The sequence below is a fragment of the Pelophylax lessonae genome (genome assembly GCF_965119305.1).
Source record: "Pelophylax lessonae genome assembly, chromosome: 4".
In the NCBI taxonomy this organism is placed as follows: Eukaryota; Metazoa; Chordata; class Amphibia; order Anura; family Ranidae; genus Pelophylax; species Pelophylax lessonae.
The window spans coordinates 639,868,683-639,886,577 of record NC_138771.1 but is presented as its reverse complement, the minus strand read 5'-3'; the positions used below and the strand labels follow the sequence as shown (position 1 = coordinate 639,886,577).

The 17,895-nt window shown below is 46.4% G+C and overlaps 1 protein-coding gene across 1 annotated transcript in view; it reads right to left on the bottom strand.

Annotated features, from left to right (window-relative positions):
* LOC309552894 (phospholipid scramblase 3-like) overlaps positions 1-13,228 on the bottom strand; it is a gene marked incomplete at both ends in the record, with an annotated part of 47,477 nt that extends 34,249 nt beyond the window's left edge. The window contains 2 exons of the mRNA XM_082253802.1: positions 5,886-5,986; positions 13,087-13,228. Of these exons, the coding sequence (XP_082109928.1) occupies positions 5,886-5,986; positions 13,087-13,228 (243 nt within the window). The remainder of the gene's footprint in view (positions 1-5,885; positions 5,987-13,086) is intronic.
* Positions 13,229-17,895: the final 4,667 nt, after the last annotated feature.

The window sequence follows — 17,895 nt, the reverse complement described above, 5'->3', positions numbered from 1 at the left end:
GAAACGAAGCCGGGTTGGTACACAGGAGATCAGCTACAATAGCCAAGGTTACAGGGATGGGAGCTCAGTGAACAGCAATGTTGCTCAAGCAAGGAGCAGAGCACTGAGCATGTGCATATATAGGGAAGCACACAGGGAGGTGACCCAGGAAGTAATAGACAGGAACAGGATATAACCCACAGTGAAGCAGGCGACGCCCATAGGAGAACAGAGCAGCCAAACACCACATGTGAAGATAGCAGCAAGGAGGTAAGAGATACAAACAAACTACAGGCTAACTTGTGACATTTCCATGGAAAGCGAGCCAAGCCTGATCCGATCCCTAAACTTCATTGGGATTCTCTCCAAATTAATAAAACGCAAACTCTCCCCCAAAACCAGGCTTGGGCAATCCCTTAAGGCCAGTGGTTCGCAAAAAACAGAGCTCATGATCTACTTCTCAAGAAGTTTCCTTGGAAGAGATCTGACTTCCCCTGCCATTACTTACCACTGCCGTACGGTGGCATTTTCAAAGTATTTTCAAACATGGGGCAACATAAGCCGGGAATTATCATGCTTGACCCTCAGGCTTTTCATTGGCCCACCATTTTCCCAGTATCACAGAAAGGGCCTAATTCAGGACTGGAAAATACCCACCCAGGTCTCTCTGCCAACATGTTACCCAGATTGTACTTTACAAACATCAGAGAGAAAAAGACTACAGGGTTGATCATTCCTAGACCACCCTCCCACGCAGGAAGATAAGTCACACTCCTTTTAACAAGGTTTATTCTGTTCCACCAATAACATCTGGAAGAAACAGCTATAGATCCTGGTATAGAGAGACACTGGCAAAACGCAAATAAAACTGACATACAGAAAAATAAGAATTACGTAAGCCTTGATCAGATCAACCTTTTCCCTTAAGGAAAAATGCCAACCTAATGGAGCGCCAATTCCCAATCATCGAAGGATCTTTGCCCTTTGACAGAAGAATCACTGCAGATTGCCTCATGGAAGGAGGGAGAGAACCCTCATGTAAACAGCCATTAAAAATCTCTGCAAGGTATGAAGCCAGGATCGCCTTAAAACATTTATAAAATGTGGCTGTCAAACCATCTAGCCCTGGCGTTTTCCTGATGGCTAGTTTATCAATAGCCTGGATCACCTCATCTGCAGTGATTTCATATGTCAAATTCATCAAAGGAACTTTCTAGACCTGGTGTAGAGTCCAAAAAACATCCTTGCCCGATCAAGGTTCCTTCCTCCCAGGAGATTGGCATTGTATGACCTGACGACCTTCAGGATCCCTCCCCTAGACTTCGTCAGAGAGCCTGTACTGTCCTTTAGGCCATTGACCATCTTAACTGCTACGCTTGGTTTACAGTTCTGGTAAGGGTCAGGCGAACGGTATGTCCCATAGTCCCTTTCCTGAACCAAAGAGGCGTTCCGGTCATATTGATGTCTCCTCAGGAGGAGTTACTATGTAACTAAGGAGCTTTACCTCAGAGATCGCCTCACAATCTCCTTCATTCGAAACAAGGCGGTCAAGTTTCCTCCGCAAACACTTGTAGGTGATATACTTATCTTGCTATCTCTTTCTCCTTATGGCCTTGAAAAGCCTAACAGTCTGCTGTTTTATAAACTCCCACCATTCTGACTTACTGTTGCAAAAGCCTAGGATAGTTACCTGTGCCTGAAAAAATGTCTCAAAGGATTGTCTTACTTCCTCCCTTGTCATCCAGGAGGGCCAAATTCAATCTCCAGATACCCCTTCCCCTAGGTTGCATACCTGAGGCTTTCAGAATCACAGATAGAACACAGGGATCGGAAAACTCCACTGCCCGACACACAGGTGCCAAAAAAGTGCCATTAAAAAAAACCTACAGTATCTATCCTACTCTGGCTATTACCTCGCTGAAAAGGGAACCCCGTGCTGTCTGGGCAGCACTTAATGTGCACATCTACCATGCCTGCTTCCCTAACCATCGCATTCAGGAAAAGGCTGTCATAGCACAGCTTATCTCTGAAACCTCTCCTGTCTTTAGGCCTAGTAATGGGGTTGAAGTCATCTCCAAAGATAACCTGCTGAGCCATAAAAAGAAAAGGCTTAATCTTTGTAAAGAGGCATTTCCTGTCCCATTTCGTCTGGGGACCATTGATGTTAATCAGGCGCAGGTCCTGCCCCCTCAAAGAGATGTCCAAAATCATGCATCTCCCAATCTCTACCTCAATTACTTGTCGGCACGTTACCATACCGGAAAAAAGGACCGCAACCTCGCTGTAAGGCTCGGCTGCAAGAGACCAAAAGGAGGGACCACGTCTCCATTCCTTCTTTGCCAGATGCGTATCGGCCAGGCTACTCAGATGGGTCTCTTGCCAGCATCAAACACGCTGAGCAAAAATAAGGCCATATGACAAGCACTCACTGATTTTAAGCTGGCAACATTAATGGTTGCCACTTTTAACGGAGTGGGAACTGTCATTAGGATAATTGAGGCAGCCGTTTCTTAGCCTGACTACTCTCTCTCCCTGGAGAACCAGTGCGTTTCAGTGCACCCTGGGACTCATCATCCATAGAAGACGCTGTGCTTAACAAGTCCCATTCATCGTCATCATCTGACAGGACCCCAAACTTATTTGCCAAAGGCAAAACCTTAGGACTTGGGGTAACTGAACATCTTTTTTCCTTCTTTTGCTCTTCCTCCTTTTCTCCTCCAACCATTGCATATCATCCTTTGACAAACCGGAAGTAAAAGTTTCCCCACTCTTACCCTCCCCTTCACCCCCTCCCCCCACTCTCCCTTACCTTATCTGCCATCAGGCCAGCCTCTTCACCATTTTCCACACTCCTCTGCACCCCATGGTACTTAATAGAAGCCCTGCAATGTCTAGGGGGGGACTGGCACTGCACTTGATGCCCCTGCCTCAGCACCTATTGCCGCCTCTGGGAAGACACTGACACACTAGGCAAAACGCACAGACTGGGAAACCACAGACTGAGAAGACATAGGCACACTATGCAAACACAAAGACTGGGGCACCACAGACTTGGAAGACACTGACACACTGGGCATTGGCACAGACTCAGAGGGAATCGCAGGCACCCTAGCTGCTGAGCTCTGAGCATCCTCCATGTCCAGGCAAAAGAACTCTCTTATGAGCTCAGGCTGATTGTGCATTGCCTCAGGACACTGACTATAAGGATACCCCACCGCATTGCACAGGTTGCACCATATAATGTTGCAATCCTTTGCCAAATGCCCTAAACCCTGACACAGAGAGCACTTCATCACCAGACAGAAGGACACAAAGTGCCCTTTATCCCACACTTATTACACAGCTTTGGCTGGCCTGGATAGAAGATGGTAAGCCTGTCCCTCCCCAGGAAAGCTGAGGATGGCAGATGCTGGATGACATTGTCAATGACTCTCAGTTTTAGCTGCACAGACCACCCCCCCATCCATATTCCCTGATCATCCACAATTTTCTTTAAAAGGGCTCAGGATGTCTCCATATCTCCTTAACCATACAGATAAATCCCCTTGTGGTATGGACTTATTGCCGACAAGAATTGTCACCATTTTAATGAGTGGCTGGCATGATACAAGCTTGGGAATGATCCCTTTCCAGTCAAGCAGGCCCCTACACACATGCTCATACCTCTCCCAAAATATGACCAAAGACTCTGGACGGATAAAGGACAAATCGTACACGTAGGAACCGGCCAAACTGATCAGGGTGAAGATATCTGCGGGCCTAAACCCCATCTGCAGAATCTTATCAACCACTGCCCTCCTATGTGGAGGAATACTCCCACCCTCCCATTGAAGCTGCACAACTTTTAAATAATGAGGAAGATAAAACATTTCCATACTCCTTCCCTGCTCGCTCCCCCCTCCCAGATCCTGCAGCAGCACCAGCATATGTTTTCCTTGCAGACACCACCAGCAATTACAGCATTGTCCTTAGGCACAACCACACCTTCTGACAAGGAGTCTGAAACAACCATAGCAGTCATTGGAGCAGCAGAGACAAGACCACCCCCCCCTGCTCTGACCACTTAGCTGCTTTCCTGGGTTCAAACAGAGTCCTGTCTACTGCAGACTCCCAGACAGTTGTGGCATTACTGCTCTCAGCACCTCCTCCACCATTCTCTGGAACACCTGCTTTATCTGGTCCAGGCAAAGCCTCCTCAATGTCCCTGGCACTCCTCTCTGCAGACTCTTCCCCCCCCCCAGAGCCTCACAGTTATTTCCAGATTTCCCGCCAATTGGGTTTGAATGTGAAGTTTTTTTCAGGAGGTGCATCAGGTTGCAATGCATGCAGTACATCGTTGATGGGTCTGGGCTGACTGCCCATAGCACTACAAACCTCAGCAAGCACATTGTCATTATTAAAGTTTTACACACACACACACTGTACCTGCTTGCTGTGTTGTTACCTCTGCAGTGTCATGGCTGACGGTGGAATCAAGCTTCCTCTTGGTTGTTGCAGATTTTATGGTGAGTCTTCCTCTCTCCACAGGTCTCTCTTTCACAGGATGAGGAATGGTATCCATCTCCTCATCGTCATCTGAGGAATATGCAGAAAAATTGAACTTTCGTCCATCCAGAGGGGTTTCCAGCTCAGTAATGAACTCCAGCATGCCAGTACCCCCCTCTACCTCCTGCTCAGATGTTCCATATTGCTGCTGCAGAGGGAGGGGGACAGAGGCCTCTACCCATGGAGGCTCAGCAGATGTCTGAGGTGTTGAAGAGCTAGGCTCAACCTCCGGACCCACTTTCTCACTCTCTGCTTACTCTGTCAGTACCTGTATCTCCTCAGTGACTGGGTCACTCTTTATGCTGAAAGCGGCTGCTCTCCTCATTTGGCAGAAACATTCCTCATTCTTATATTCCTCTTTAAATGCTACACTTCTCTCCTTGAGAGAGCTCACCAGTTCTTTCTGCTTCCTCAAAGCTTGCTCCAAGTCCTTCAACTCAGGCCTCAGAGCCGGTCTTTTCTTGCTGTACAGTTTGGCTCAAAACAACTTTTTCTTTTTAAATTCAGCCTTCAAAGCTGCCAATATCTCCTCCTCTTTATCAATCCGCATCAGCTTATCAACAATCCTCCTTCTAAAGGCAGACAGGGACTCATCTCTCCTTGGGCCAGTCCCAGTGTCTTCCACAGACTGAGGCCTAGTCTCAGGCATATCGAGGGGGCCCCCACCAGGGTCCTCCCCAGGATCCAGCATCCCTCCTGAGGCAGAGAAGCAAATCTAGCCCCTGGTTTCCTGAAGCACATGAGCTAAGGAACCAGCAACCTCACTGTCAAGGAGTAAAATGGCAATTTCCCACCATCCCTGTGCTGAGTTCCCGTGTCTGAACATCTGCTGTGCCCATTTTGAGGGGTTCCCACCATCCCTGTGCTGAGTTTCTGGGTGTGCACATTCGCTCTGCCCATCATGAGGGGCTCACAAAAAATGCCTACTGGATGTTTTTTTTTAATATGGAGAATGCAACCGGAGGAGTTGGGACACGCAAAGGTTGGCAGGAACACACAAAATCTTGAGGTGGGCAGGAACAGACCTGGGCATTATGTTCTAGTATTACTGTACCCCTGTGCACAAAGCCAGCAACATAAAGACATCATGTGAGGAGTTTGGTGTGGTGGAACTCTAGTGTCCTGCACAGAGCCTTGACCTTAACCCTACTTATCACCTTTGGAATTAATTGGGACACTGATAGAGAAGAGAAGACGTGATTATCAGGTTTTCTCACCCATAAATCAGTTCTTAATCTCACAATGCTCTTTTGGCTGAATTGACAGAAATTCTCACAGCAAGAAAAGACATGTCAGCAACTCCCCCCCCCCCCCCCGCCCCCAACCATAACCATCCTCCTATTGGTTGCCATATTACCGACCTCTACAAGACACTCCAGTCCTGGCGGCACCATAGCTGTTGATTTGGAGAAGGTGGAGCCGTTTTTCCATTGTGGCTGAGACTGGATAGGTGTAGAATATCCTGTAACAAAAAAAAAAAATAAAAAATACTGTGCAACAAAGGTAAATATTGTGCAGCAAAGGTATTTGGGGTTTCTACAGAGCAAGAAGAGTTACACACAAACTAGTAAGGAAGGGTTAGTGTCCCTGCTGTGGAGGTCCTTACCTTCAGACATGTTTTTCTGAAGACAAAATCAGAATCTATTTCTTGCACTAATGAAATAAAATAAAGATTATCAGTATCATAAGAAGTATTTATATTTTCAGTAAATTAATTCTTAATGGCGCCCCCACCCCAATGGTGCAAAGCACCATGTGTTTGTTGCAACATGATTTTAAAACAGGATCAGGCACTTCTCTCGTGTGATTTTTGCACTTTTGGGAAGCCTATTGAAATGAATGGGCCCCTTAAATACAACACGCCGAATCACGCGAAAACAAGCAAGTACCTAATTTAACCATCCTGGACGCAGATCCGCAAATAAATAACACAGATTTCCACTTATCCCTTGAAGCACACTCCAGCACAGCTTCTTCTCCACCACTCTGACATGTCAGCACTTCATTACAGTAAAACCTTGGTTTTACCCCTGATCAATGCGGCCAAAATGTGTATCCCTCTCCACTGGGGATCAACCCACATCCCAACCATCCCTGAATGGCTCAAACGAATTGCAAAAATGGCAGAGATGGAGGAATTAATTTCTATAGCCCGAGACTCTCCGGCTAAGTTTTCCCATACATGCGCTTGCTGGAACCACTTCCGTACCACACATAGATACAAGTTACTGATAAGACAAACCCAACCTGATCCCCCACTCTAATTCTCACTCGACTTGCACTGACTCTCTCTACACGCTTTACCCAACCCCTTCACTATAAAATGTGACACAGGGCCTCTCACCCCTAACCAAGGGATGAATGTGGAAGGACCCATGTCGATGTGTATAATTAGGAGCTTACTATAACCTAAGATGTGACTCCCTGTATCCTCACACCTTACTATGTCACTATATAGATATTGTTCAGTTGTTAGTGGAGACTGAGAAAGGGAACTTCCCCCCTTTTCTCCCCCCATACCCCATCTACACCCCACTCTTCCCTCCTTACCCCTTTTCTTTTCTATCCCCTTTCTCTCTTAAAAGCTCTCCATATCAATGACTACTGGCAATAGGCCACTCATGGTCGTTTGTCAATCTATTGGCATGTTACACTCAATAATCACACTTATACAACTTCTTAAACACCCAAATAAATATAAGTTTTTTTTACCCAATTTATTTCAGTATCAGACAGAAGTTTTGTTATTAATTCAAACTAGAGCTGCATGATTCTGTATAAAATAGGAATCAGGATTGTTTTGTTTAGAATAAAGATCATGATTCTCTCACCATTCTCAGCGTAACATCATCTTTTACATTATACAAAAAAATTGGGCTAACTTTCAAGTGGTGGCCCGTCCATTAGGGGCGCAGGGGCCCGGCCCCCCTATCCATGTGTCCGGCCCCCTAATCTACATGCAGGGTGCCGGACGCATTGGATTCCAATGGGGGATTTTTTTTTAAGCCTGATTAGAGCCAGAAGCGCTAATAGGCTTCAACAAAAGGTTGGGCTCGGGGCGCAGAGCACTGCGCCCTGAGCCCACCCAGTTGTGTGACAATAGCGAATGAATATTCCCTATTGTCACACGGATTCTCCTTCTTGCACCGTTTAGGAGACATTTACTTTGCATATTTACTTTGCATGCAGCCATTGACATCACTGGCGGATGCGCTCTGGAGGAACGGCCGACCGTGTCGTTCCTTCAGTGTCCTGTGCCATGAACGGCGGCCCCCGCAAGCATGCGCGGCAGTGATGTCATCTCGGCTCCGGCCGCAGGATGGCCGTAGGACCCAAACCCACAAAGAAGGCCGGGTACAGATGGACGCCATGTGAGTGGTGAGTGGGTGACGCCGTGTGGGGGGGGGGGGGGCTTAGTTCTAAAGTAAGTATTTTATAATGAGCTAGTATGCAATGCCTCCTAGCTCATTATGCCTTTGTCTTTTATTTTTTTTTAATGTTTGGGGAGGTTTACAACCTCTATAAAGCAGAGTTCAGCCTCCCCCTCCAAAAATTAAAAGTCAGCAGCTACACATACTGTACACATACTGTAAAACACAAAGAGAGAAAACAGGCGCCTCTGAGTAAAGACTGTAACATTTAATGAAGATAATAAACGGGAAAATTGCTGCGCTAAAACCTTTAAAAGCACAATCATATAATATAAAAAATGTAGATTGCTCTGTTCTTATAAGCCAAGCAAGCCTATCCTACCAGTATTTGGCTGTCCCAAGGCCACAGGATGCCTTGCCGGGGCCTGCAGCTTACGCATGTATTTGCAAATGTGTGCAACTAAACCCCTGTTTTTAACTCATACTGTTAGACAGGTCAATTCGTTGGTCGCTGGCTGGTTGCCTCCTGTACTTCGTGGCCTTGAACATGGCATTTCTTGGGACAGCCACATACTGGTAGGATAGGCTTGCTTGGCTTATAAGAACAGAGCAACCTACCTGTGGAGGAGATTTCACTTGCCAGCCTAGTGGAGGAGTCGTTTGACTATAACCTGAATGCTGTACAAGACCTTTGTAACGAGGGTCCTTGTTTTTTGGTAAGAGGCAGTGTGTCTTCGGTGGGCTCGGTGGCAGTTCTTCTGGCTTTTCACATCTGCTTGTGGAGTGGACACTCTCATGTTGTGGACTTTCCTTATTACATGGACTTGCATATCTGCTATACACTTATGAGATTAGCGCTACACCTTCAATTTCCATGTAACATTTAATGAGCAAGGTACATTTAAAAACTTACATCAGAGTAAGTAAATGTGGGTAGATGGGTCCTCCAGGATCCATGTTCGGGATGGGGCCACTGCTGTCCTTCCGGTTCCTGTCCCGCAGGAAGTGGGGTGGTGTGTCTGAAGTCAGACTGAGGCTAGGACCAGAGGGTGAGACGCAGGGTGAGCCGCACTCGCTGTCTATGGATCTTCCGGCGTGCTGATGACGCATTTTGGAGCATGCGCACTGCGGTGGGATACCAGCGCGCGCTCCTTTTTCAAGTTAGATCTCTCTTTGTGTCTTGCAGGTCTGCAGGTTGCTTCCGCTCCCCACTAGGCTGGCCCTGAGTCCATGGACTGTTTCTCTTCCCACATCAAAGACTATTAGGGCAGCCTACATGGCTACCCAACGGACTACCATTTAGTGTTAATGCTATCTGCTTGCGCCACCGTGTATATACTTTGTACACATACTGTAGCTGCTGACTTTTAATATTGGGACACTTACCTGTCCTGGAGTCCAGCGATGTCAGTCCACTGATGTTTCCATCGGCTGTTGGGTGCTGCCACCGCCATTGCCGGTAAGAGAACACGGCAGTGAAGCCATGCGGCTTTGAATTGGCTCAGCGATGGGGGAAGGAGGAGGGGCCAAACTTCCGAGGGACAGCGCCGTGGCACCGTCTCCTGGAAGTGGGGAAGGGTACCTGTCAAAAACAGCTACCCTTCCCCCCTTCCTCCTGAAAGGTGCCAAATGTGGCACCGGAGGGGGGGGGGGGTGGAAGCAAATGAGCAGAACTTCCACTTTTAGGTGGAACTCCGCTTTAAATGACCCCTCTGCTGAACACTCACAGTCTGCTGGTGCCCTACACTGTTGTCCTGTGAGCTGGAAAATCTCTGCTTAGGGTGAGGCTGGGAGTGCAATACAACATATTCTGGTGGGATCTGAGGCTGTTGTTGTCACGAGAGGTACTGAGGCAGGAAGAAAGAGCCTAATGAATAGAATATAAGGGGATGTACATGGCCCTCCCAGGTAGGGCCGCTGTTAGAAATCTTGGGGCCCCATATAGCCCTCCTGACAGGACCCCACCCCCTCCCCACACCCCTCTGGGTTCAGCGGAAATAAAGCACTGACTTTATCTGCCTACACTTCGCAAATGGAAAAAAGTTCCTCCTCTGCTCCCACCTCATTTAAACCCTGCTAGGCAAGTAGGAGTGTGGGTGTGGTCTAGTAAAATCAATTTATTTATTTACGCAGAAATGCACAATAAAGCTGCCCTGCCCCCCCCCCCCCCCCGTTTAACTGATGGGGCCTGGGTCCAGTACAACAGGACTGGTTGCATGGGCGTGCGCAAGGGGGGGGCAAATGCCCCCCCCCCCCAGGTGATTTCTTGGCCTGCTCTAAGAGGGGAATCATTGGAGACCCTGCTCTAAAGGGGGATCTATGGGGACCCTGGCCTGGCCTGGCCTGCTCTAAAGGGGGGTATATGGGGACCCTGGCCTGGCCTGCTCTAACGGGGGATATATGGGGACCCTGCTCTAAAGGGGATCTATGGGGACCCTGGCCTGCTCTAAAGGGGGATCTGTGGGGACCATGGCCTGCTCTAAAGTGAATCTATGGGGGACCCTGGTCTGGCCTGCTCTTAAGGGGATCTATGAGGGTGAAAAGGGGAGGAACATGGGTGACTTTAAAATGATGCCCACCCCCTGAAAATGTTCTGCGGATGCCCATGGCTGGTTGTACTGCCTCATCAGCGGCCCTGCTCCCAGGCACCTGCTCTTGCACAAACTAGGAGAGACTATCATAGATGTATTACCTGGTGTCATCCAGTGCCACCCCCCCCCCCCCAAAGCCATGATCTGTCTGCGTTGCATAGGGAAGCAGAGACCCAAAAATTGCATTATGTGGTCTAAAATAAGATATGTAATAAAAACAGAAATGTTTTATTTAGCAATGTCATTAGCCCATTGATGGGGGGGGGGGGGGGTACTTCAGCTTTAAGAATGAACAGGGATCTAAGGTGAGAGCTTGCAGGCCGGATTTTCATCATATAACTTTGTACTTTGGACTGCAATAAAAGGAATAAAACCTGTGACCGTCTCGTGTCATTTATCTTCATGTTGGATAAGAAGCGGCTGAAAGAGCCTGCAGAAGATACAATAAGGATGTAAAAAGGAGAAAACAGCATTTTAGGAACCATAGAATGGAAATTATTTATGAGTTAAAGTGCTTCAGAAAGCTAAATGACATCCAGTCGGGGTTTATATCTACTTTAACCACTTCTGGACCGGGTCTATTTCTTGGTGTTTACAAGTTAAAATCAGTTGTTTTTTTTTTGCTAGAAAATTACTTAGAACCCCCAAACATTATATATATTTTTTTAGCAGAGACCCTAGAGAAATAAATGGAGATCGTTGAAATTTTTTTTATCACACCGTATTTGCGCAGCTGTCTTCCAAACGCAATGTTTTTGTAAAAAAAATCACTTTTCTTAATTAAAAAATAAGAAAACAGTAAGGTTAGCCCAATTTTTTCTATATTGTGAAAGATAATGTTACACTGAGTAAATAGATACCCAACATGTCATGCTTCAAAATTGCAACAAACATTGGTATTTAAAAATCCCCATAGGCGACATTTTAAAAACGTCTACAGGTTACCAGCTTAGAGTTACAGAGGGCTCAAATTATTGCTCTGGCTCTAACGATCGCGGGGATACCTCACATGTGTGTTTTGGACACCGTTTACATATGTGGGCGGGACTTGCTTCTGCGCGCGAGCTAACGGCGACAGGGTGCTTTCATTTTCTTTTTCTTATTTATTTTATCTATTATTTTTTATTTTTACACTGTTTTTTAAAAAAAAAATGTTTTGATCACTTTTATTCCTATTACAAGGAATATAAACATCCCTTGTAATAGAAATAAGCATGACAGGACCTCTTTAATGTGAGATCTGGGGTCAAAAAAACCTCACATCTCACATCTACACTAAAAAAAGAAAAAAAAAAAAGTCCTTTTTTTTCATAATGAAAAACATGGACTCTTTAAATGCGTTGCTAGGAGACAACATTTGATTTCCTGACAGTCTCCATGGCAGCCTACGTGTGGGTTAACCCCGCCTCCTCTCCAATGGTATAGGACCCTCCTCTATAAATTTCAGCTTGCAGGTACAGCCAGTGTTCCTTTTTTGTCCTCCTCCAAGGACCCTATTTGGATTGTTCCTGTTGAAATTTTGGTTGGCTTACCTCAGTATGAAAGACGGTGTCTATGTCCAGGGCCCAGCCACGGGCGGGTGAGTGACATTCAAAATCCCCTCTGGCTGATAACTGTGCGGTGCTTCAGATGGCCGACGGATATCCTGACAGGGTCTGAAGATTTGTCTTCCTCCATGGCAGCGTATTTGTTTTATATGTGTGTCTAAAAGTACTTTCTTTCTATCCCTGGTGGCCCAATGGCGGCTGGAACGCTCCTTGCATTCCAGCCATCTCCTTCCTGCTCCCCCTCCGCTCAGTCCGGCGGACGCCTGCGCAGTGTGGGATTGGAGCTCCGCTCTCTGCCTGCGCATGCGCACGTCACCGCTGACGTCATCCTGGCGCGGAATTTAAGCGCCTGTCAGCCCCAGTGCGAGTGGGAAGCACTGTGGGCATAGCGACATCTTCCTGGTGCCGTATCCTTCGTGATTCCAGGTATGAGGGGCCGGATGCTGTATACTTTTGGCGGTGTGCAGGGGGGGGAGCGGATGGATGGATATTAGAGATGACACATGAGAGTTCCTTGCACTTTGTAGTGATTCTCTGTATGCTCTCTATTTCCCTTGTCAGTTGTGGTTTTGCCTGAAACATGGATCCTGCGTCACCGCCCCCTTGTGGCCAGCCCTCTCACAACAGGTGAGTGCTGGTACATTCTAGGGGGATATGGAGGGGGGATGCTGGCTCATGATTCATGGCTAAATCCTGTGTCTCCCTGGATTTCTCTTTCTCCTAGCTACTCCAGGTCTGGTCAAGAAAGAGACCCTGTCAGGCCACAAAAAGAATCTTCTTCAAGGTCAAGACGCCATGAGTCTCCATCAGGGAGCAGGCATGAAAGGAGACGCTCAAATTCCTCCTCCAGACACCGCACACACCGCCACAGTAGCCATACGGCCCAGAGAGCCTGTTGGGGTTGTGGGGCGCATGTCCCGGAGGACAAGTCCCTTTGCGAGCCCTGTTTTGCTCGTGCTTCTGGTGAGAGAGAGTCTGAAGATCAGAGATTGGAATCCCTGGTGAAACGGATTGTCCAACAATCCCTGAAAGAGTGGGGTGCTAGTCCCATACCTGGGCCTGCTACTTTCAGCTCTCCTGCTGAGGCCCCTGAAGACCAAGGCCCCTCTCCAACAAGCTTCACTTCTGGAAAATCTTCAGAAAGTGATTCGGAAGAAGAGGAAGGTGCAGTTGGGGGCTTTGATTTCGCCCTCATTTCACCTCTCATAAGAGCAGTCAAAGAGGCTCTGAAATGGGAAGATCCCATTACCCCACAGACGAAACAGCAAAGGTTTTTCAAACACTTGGGGAAAGAGCAGCTGAACTTTCCACTCCTTTCTAAGGCTTCAACTAACGATTATTTTCATAATCAATTAGTTGGCCAATCATTGTTTCGATTAATCGACTAATCGGATAAAAAAACGTAAAAAAAATAAAAGTTGGGTGTATAATTTCGTTAATATTCTTGAATATCTATATGCAGTGGTAAATATAAATATCCAGCTATATAGTTGGCTATTTAACCCACTCTGAGACAGATAAATGTATTATTATAGGTTTAAATGTGGTACATATCAGACTCAGATCAATATTTTTAAAAGACCTAAAACACAGTTTTGCAAATTTTCAGACTGGATTGTCATAGAATGTTCATGATAGACTCCCTTATTAATAGGCAGGTAGTTTGATACAATCTCCTTGTGCCTGCTGTCACTTATGCTGACCATACACAAACTACATTTTTTTTAGAAAGTTTTTAAAAACATTCATCGGATTTTTCTAACGATTAGTGGGGGGTCCATTTGGTGTTCGTTGTCAACCACAGTGACAGGAAAATTTGAAGGAGCAGAATAGAAAACTTCTCAATCAAATAAATCTTTAAATACTGTATGTGATTTTTGCTCAGGAGTTATATTAATTTTAAAATGTAATGTTAAAAGCAAGTGGATGTTTCAAACACTCGTCTATTCAATGAATATACAAATAATTTTTGTACAAATATAGATGCAAATATTTTTGTCCAAAAATCCAATACATGTATGGGCAGCAGAAGACCTTTAGTAGCAGCAGCATGCTTTTTTTATCACCTGTCATGATAGGGTTAAAACAAAAAGAAAATAGCCCTTTACAGTAAAAAAACAGAAGATATCGCTACTGTAATATAATTATAATTTCTACTGTGAAACAGTGAAAGTATTTTATCTTGTATCATGTGTATGTATATAAAAAAAATATGCCCAGAAGTCGGATATGCAGGATATTTTAACTGGGAGTCAGACATGAAGCTATATGAAGGGTGGAGGAGGGAAAATAGCATTCTTATATTTAAGTAGTACTAAAAGCTGAGACTTTTTTTTTTTTTTCAGGGATATAATAATTTTAAATATAATGCACAGAACTAGTAAACTTTTACTTTAAATGTAATTGTAATGCCTTATATCGTATCTAGTCTATCGGTCTCCACCTTCTGTGGGTTCAGATGCTCACCTTCCCTGCACAGAGCCCTAAAGTGATTGTAAACTTTGGATTTTTTCTTTTTAACAACAATCTCATCATACTTACCCTCTCTATGTAATGATTTTTCACAGAGCAGCACTGATTCTCCACTTCATAATCGATTATTTGTCGATTAATCGATTATTTGTCGATTAATCGATTAGTTGTTTCAGCCCTACTCCTTTCAGAGTTAAAGGATGTCATTCTGGAAGAATGGAGCAGAGGGGATGGCAAGGCCTCCCTATCTTCTAAATTGGCTAAACTGTATCCCTTTAAACCAGAAGAGGTCAGTCACCTGGACTCGGCTCCTCTGGTGGATGCTGCAGTCACAAGACTGGCAAAGCATGTTACCCTACCGCTGGATGATGCGGTTTCTTTTAAAGACCCTCTGGACAGGAAGATGGATCTAGATTTAAAAAGAATTTATATCACGGCCGGTGCGGCTTGTAAGCCTGTGCTAGCATTAGCAGCTATGTCTAAGGCTATGGAAACCTGGGTTTCTGATGTCGAACTGAAGCTGAGGAGTGTGTCTGAAGATGCAGTGGAGAGTTTTCCTGTTCAAGAACTCAAGTTAGCTTCTGTGTTTCTTGGAGAAGCATCCATTGATGTGCTACGACTCCTATGCAGAACCATGTCATCTTCTGTCACAGCCAAACGGGCCCTGTGGTTGCGTCCTTGGCTGGCAGACCCAGCCTCCAAGCAGGCTTGGTGCAAGATCCCTTTTGAAGGTTCTTTTTTGTTCGGAAATAAATTGGATAGCGCTATTACTAGAGCAACGGGTGGAAAGTCACATTTTCTTCCCCAAGATAGGCGCCTCTTTGGCCCTAAAAAGCAGCAACCAAGAAAACAATTTGCAGAGCGTTCAAGAGATGCCCGCTCATACAGGCCTGGGCGAGACTACAGGAGAAAATGGAAAGGAGGTCAAGCATCTTCCCGTAAGACGGTCAGAGGCTCAGCTCCTTCTGGACAAGAAACCTCAAAGTCCTTTTAAGATTGGGCCCGTTCAGACATGCCAAGTGGGGGCGCGCCTGCTCCACTTTCAGCGTGTCTGGGCGGCCTCAATCTCAGACTTCTGGACCATCAGGACAGTGTCCATTGGGCACACATAGACCTTCTCGGCAGATCCTGTTTCCAGGTTCATTCCCACACGCTTGCCTTCTCAGGACAAGAAAATAAGTGTTTTGCTCGACTATGTAAGCACTTTGGTGGCTCAGGGCGCAATAATTCCGGTGCCCGTGCAAGAAAGATTCCAAGGCATATTTCCGCCCCTTTTTCTGGTACAGAAGAAGAATGGATCATGGCGACCTGTGATAGATCTCACCTATCTCAACATATTCATAAAGAATAAAAAGTTCAAAATGGAAACCTTATCTACCATTCAGAAAGCAGTGCTTCCAGGAGATTGGCTGGTGTCAATAGTTCTCAAAGACTCATATTTCCATGTGCCTATAGCAGTAAACTTCCACAAGTATCTTCGCTATGTGATAGAGCTTTGGCACTTCCAGTTCATTTGCCTTCCTTTTGGCCTGTCCATATCCCCAAGGGTGTTCTCCAAGGTCCTTCTGGCTGTGGTAGCTCTAATCAGAACAAAAGGTGTGCGTCTTCACCACTACTTAGACGATCTTATACTGTTATCGCAAGACAAGGATCAACTTCTGTCCCACAGGGACCTGGTCACTACAACTCTCATGGAGTTTGGATGGTTGTTGAATCTACAAAAAAGTCATCTGGAGCCCTCTCAACATCTGGTCTATCTAGGGGCTCAGTTCAACACCGTTCAAAATACACTTTCTCTTCCTCTAGAGAAAATCCCGGTGGTTCGGGAGAGGATCCGTCCAGCCCTCTCCTCCTCCTTTCTGACGGCATTTCAGTGTCTCAAGATTATCGTCACTATGGTCTCAACGGCCCCTATGGTCAAGTGGGCACTGTGGCGTACACGGCCTTTTTAAAGGGGCTTCCTTCTGCAATGGAAGCCGGAGGAATTTGAGCAGCGGATCTTTATTTCTCACAGCATGAGAAGCAGCCTGTTATGGTGGCTCCAACGCAAGATCCTGCTCAATTGCCATTCCTTAGTTCCCATCTCTTGGGACATCATTACGACCTACGCCAGCGACTCTGGTTGGGGAGCCCATTGCATGGCAGAAGTGGCTCAAGGGAAATGGCCTCCACAAGCCCACTCCCTGGTCCCCAATATCCTGGAGCTCCGTGCGGCTTTTCTAGCTCTTCAAGCTTTCCATCATATGATAGAAGGCAAGTCCGTGCTTCTCCGAATGGACAACACCACGGCAGTGGCTTATGTGAAGAGACAGGGCAGAACCAGAAGTCTCTCCCTTCTTCAAGAGGTAGACCCAATCATGACATGGGCCCAGGCTCATCTGTCCAACATCTCAGCAGCCTACATTCCAGGGCCACAGAATGTCCAGGCAGATTTCCTTTCCAGAGTCCAGTTGAATCACAACGAGTGGTCTCTCCACATTGACTCATTCAAGTGGATTCTGTCACTAGGGGTCTCACCCGAAGTAGACCTGTTTGCATCTCCGTGCAACCACAAACTGGAACGGTACTTCACACGCAGCAGGTGTCACCAATCCTGCGGGACAGATGCTCTGACCGACAGATGGGAATTCAGCAGAGCATATGCTTTTCCCCCGTTTCCCATCATCCTCAGATTTCCTCAAAGACTCCAAGCAAAAGATATGGAGATCGTCATGGTGGCCCCTCATTGGCCAAACAGGCCCTGGTTCCCACTTCTCCTGCATCTCAGTTATCGGAACCCGATTCCCCTGCCTCTCAGACCAGACCTTCTCTCGCAGGGAACAACATTACACCCCTGCCCTGCTCTGCCCAGGTTAACGGTCTGGTTCTTGAGAGGGAGAGGTTGGAATCACTCGGATGCCCTCCTGGGGCAATCCCTACTTTAATGAACTCCAGGAGACCTAGCACGAACAGAATTTACTGCAGAGTCTGGTCTAGGTTCTTAGAATTCACGTACCCGGAGGGAAATTCTTCCTCGAATTTTGGAGTTCAAGAAGTTCTGAAGTTCCTTCAAGCTGGACTGGATAAATCTCTCTCAGTTGGGACTCTCAGCCTGCAAATATCAGCCTTATCTGTGATTTCAGGGTTCCCCTGGGCGAAGCATGTACTTATACAGCAATTTTTCAAAGGTGCGGTCAGACTCAGACCTCAGAGGAAACCAAGGTTTCCAAAATGGGACCTTCCTCTTGTCCTTAACGTCCTTTCAAGAACTAGTTCAACGGATTCCATCTCTACCAGAGAACTTACCATTAGGACAGCCTTTCTGGTGGCAATCACTTCAGCCAAGAGGATCTCTGAGATCAATTCCCTTGGTCATAAAGAACCTTTTCTTACGTTCTTTCCGGATCGAGT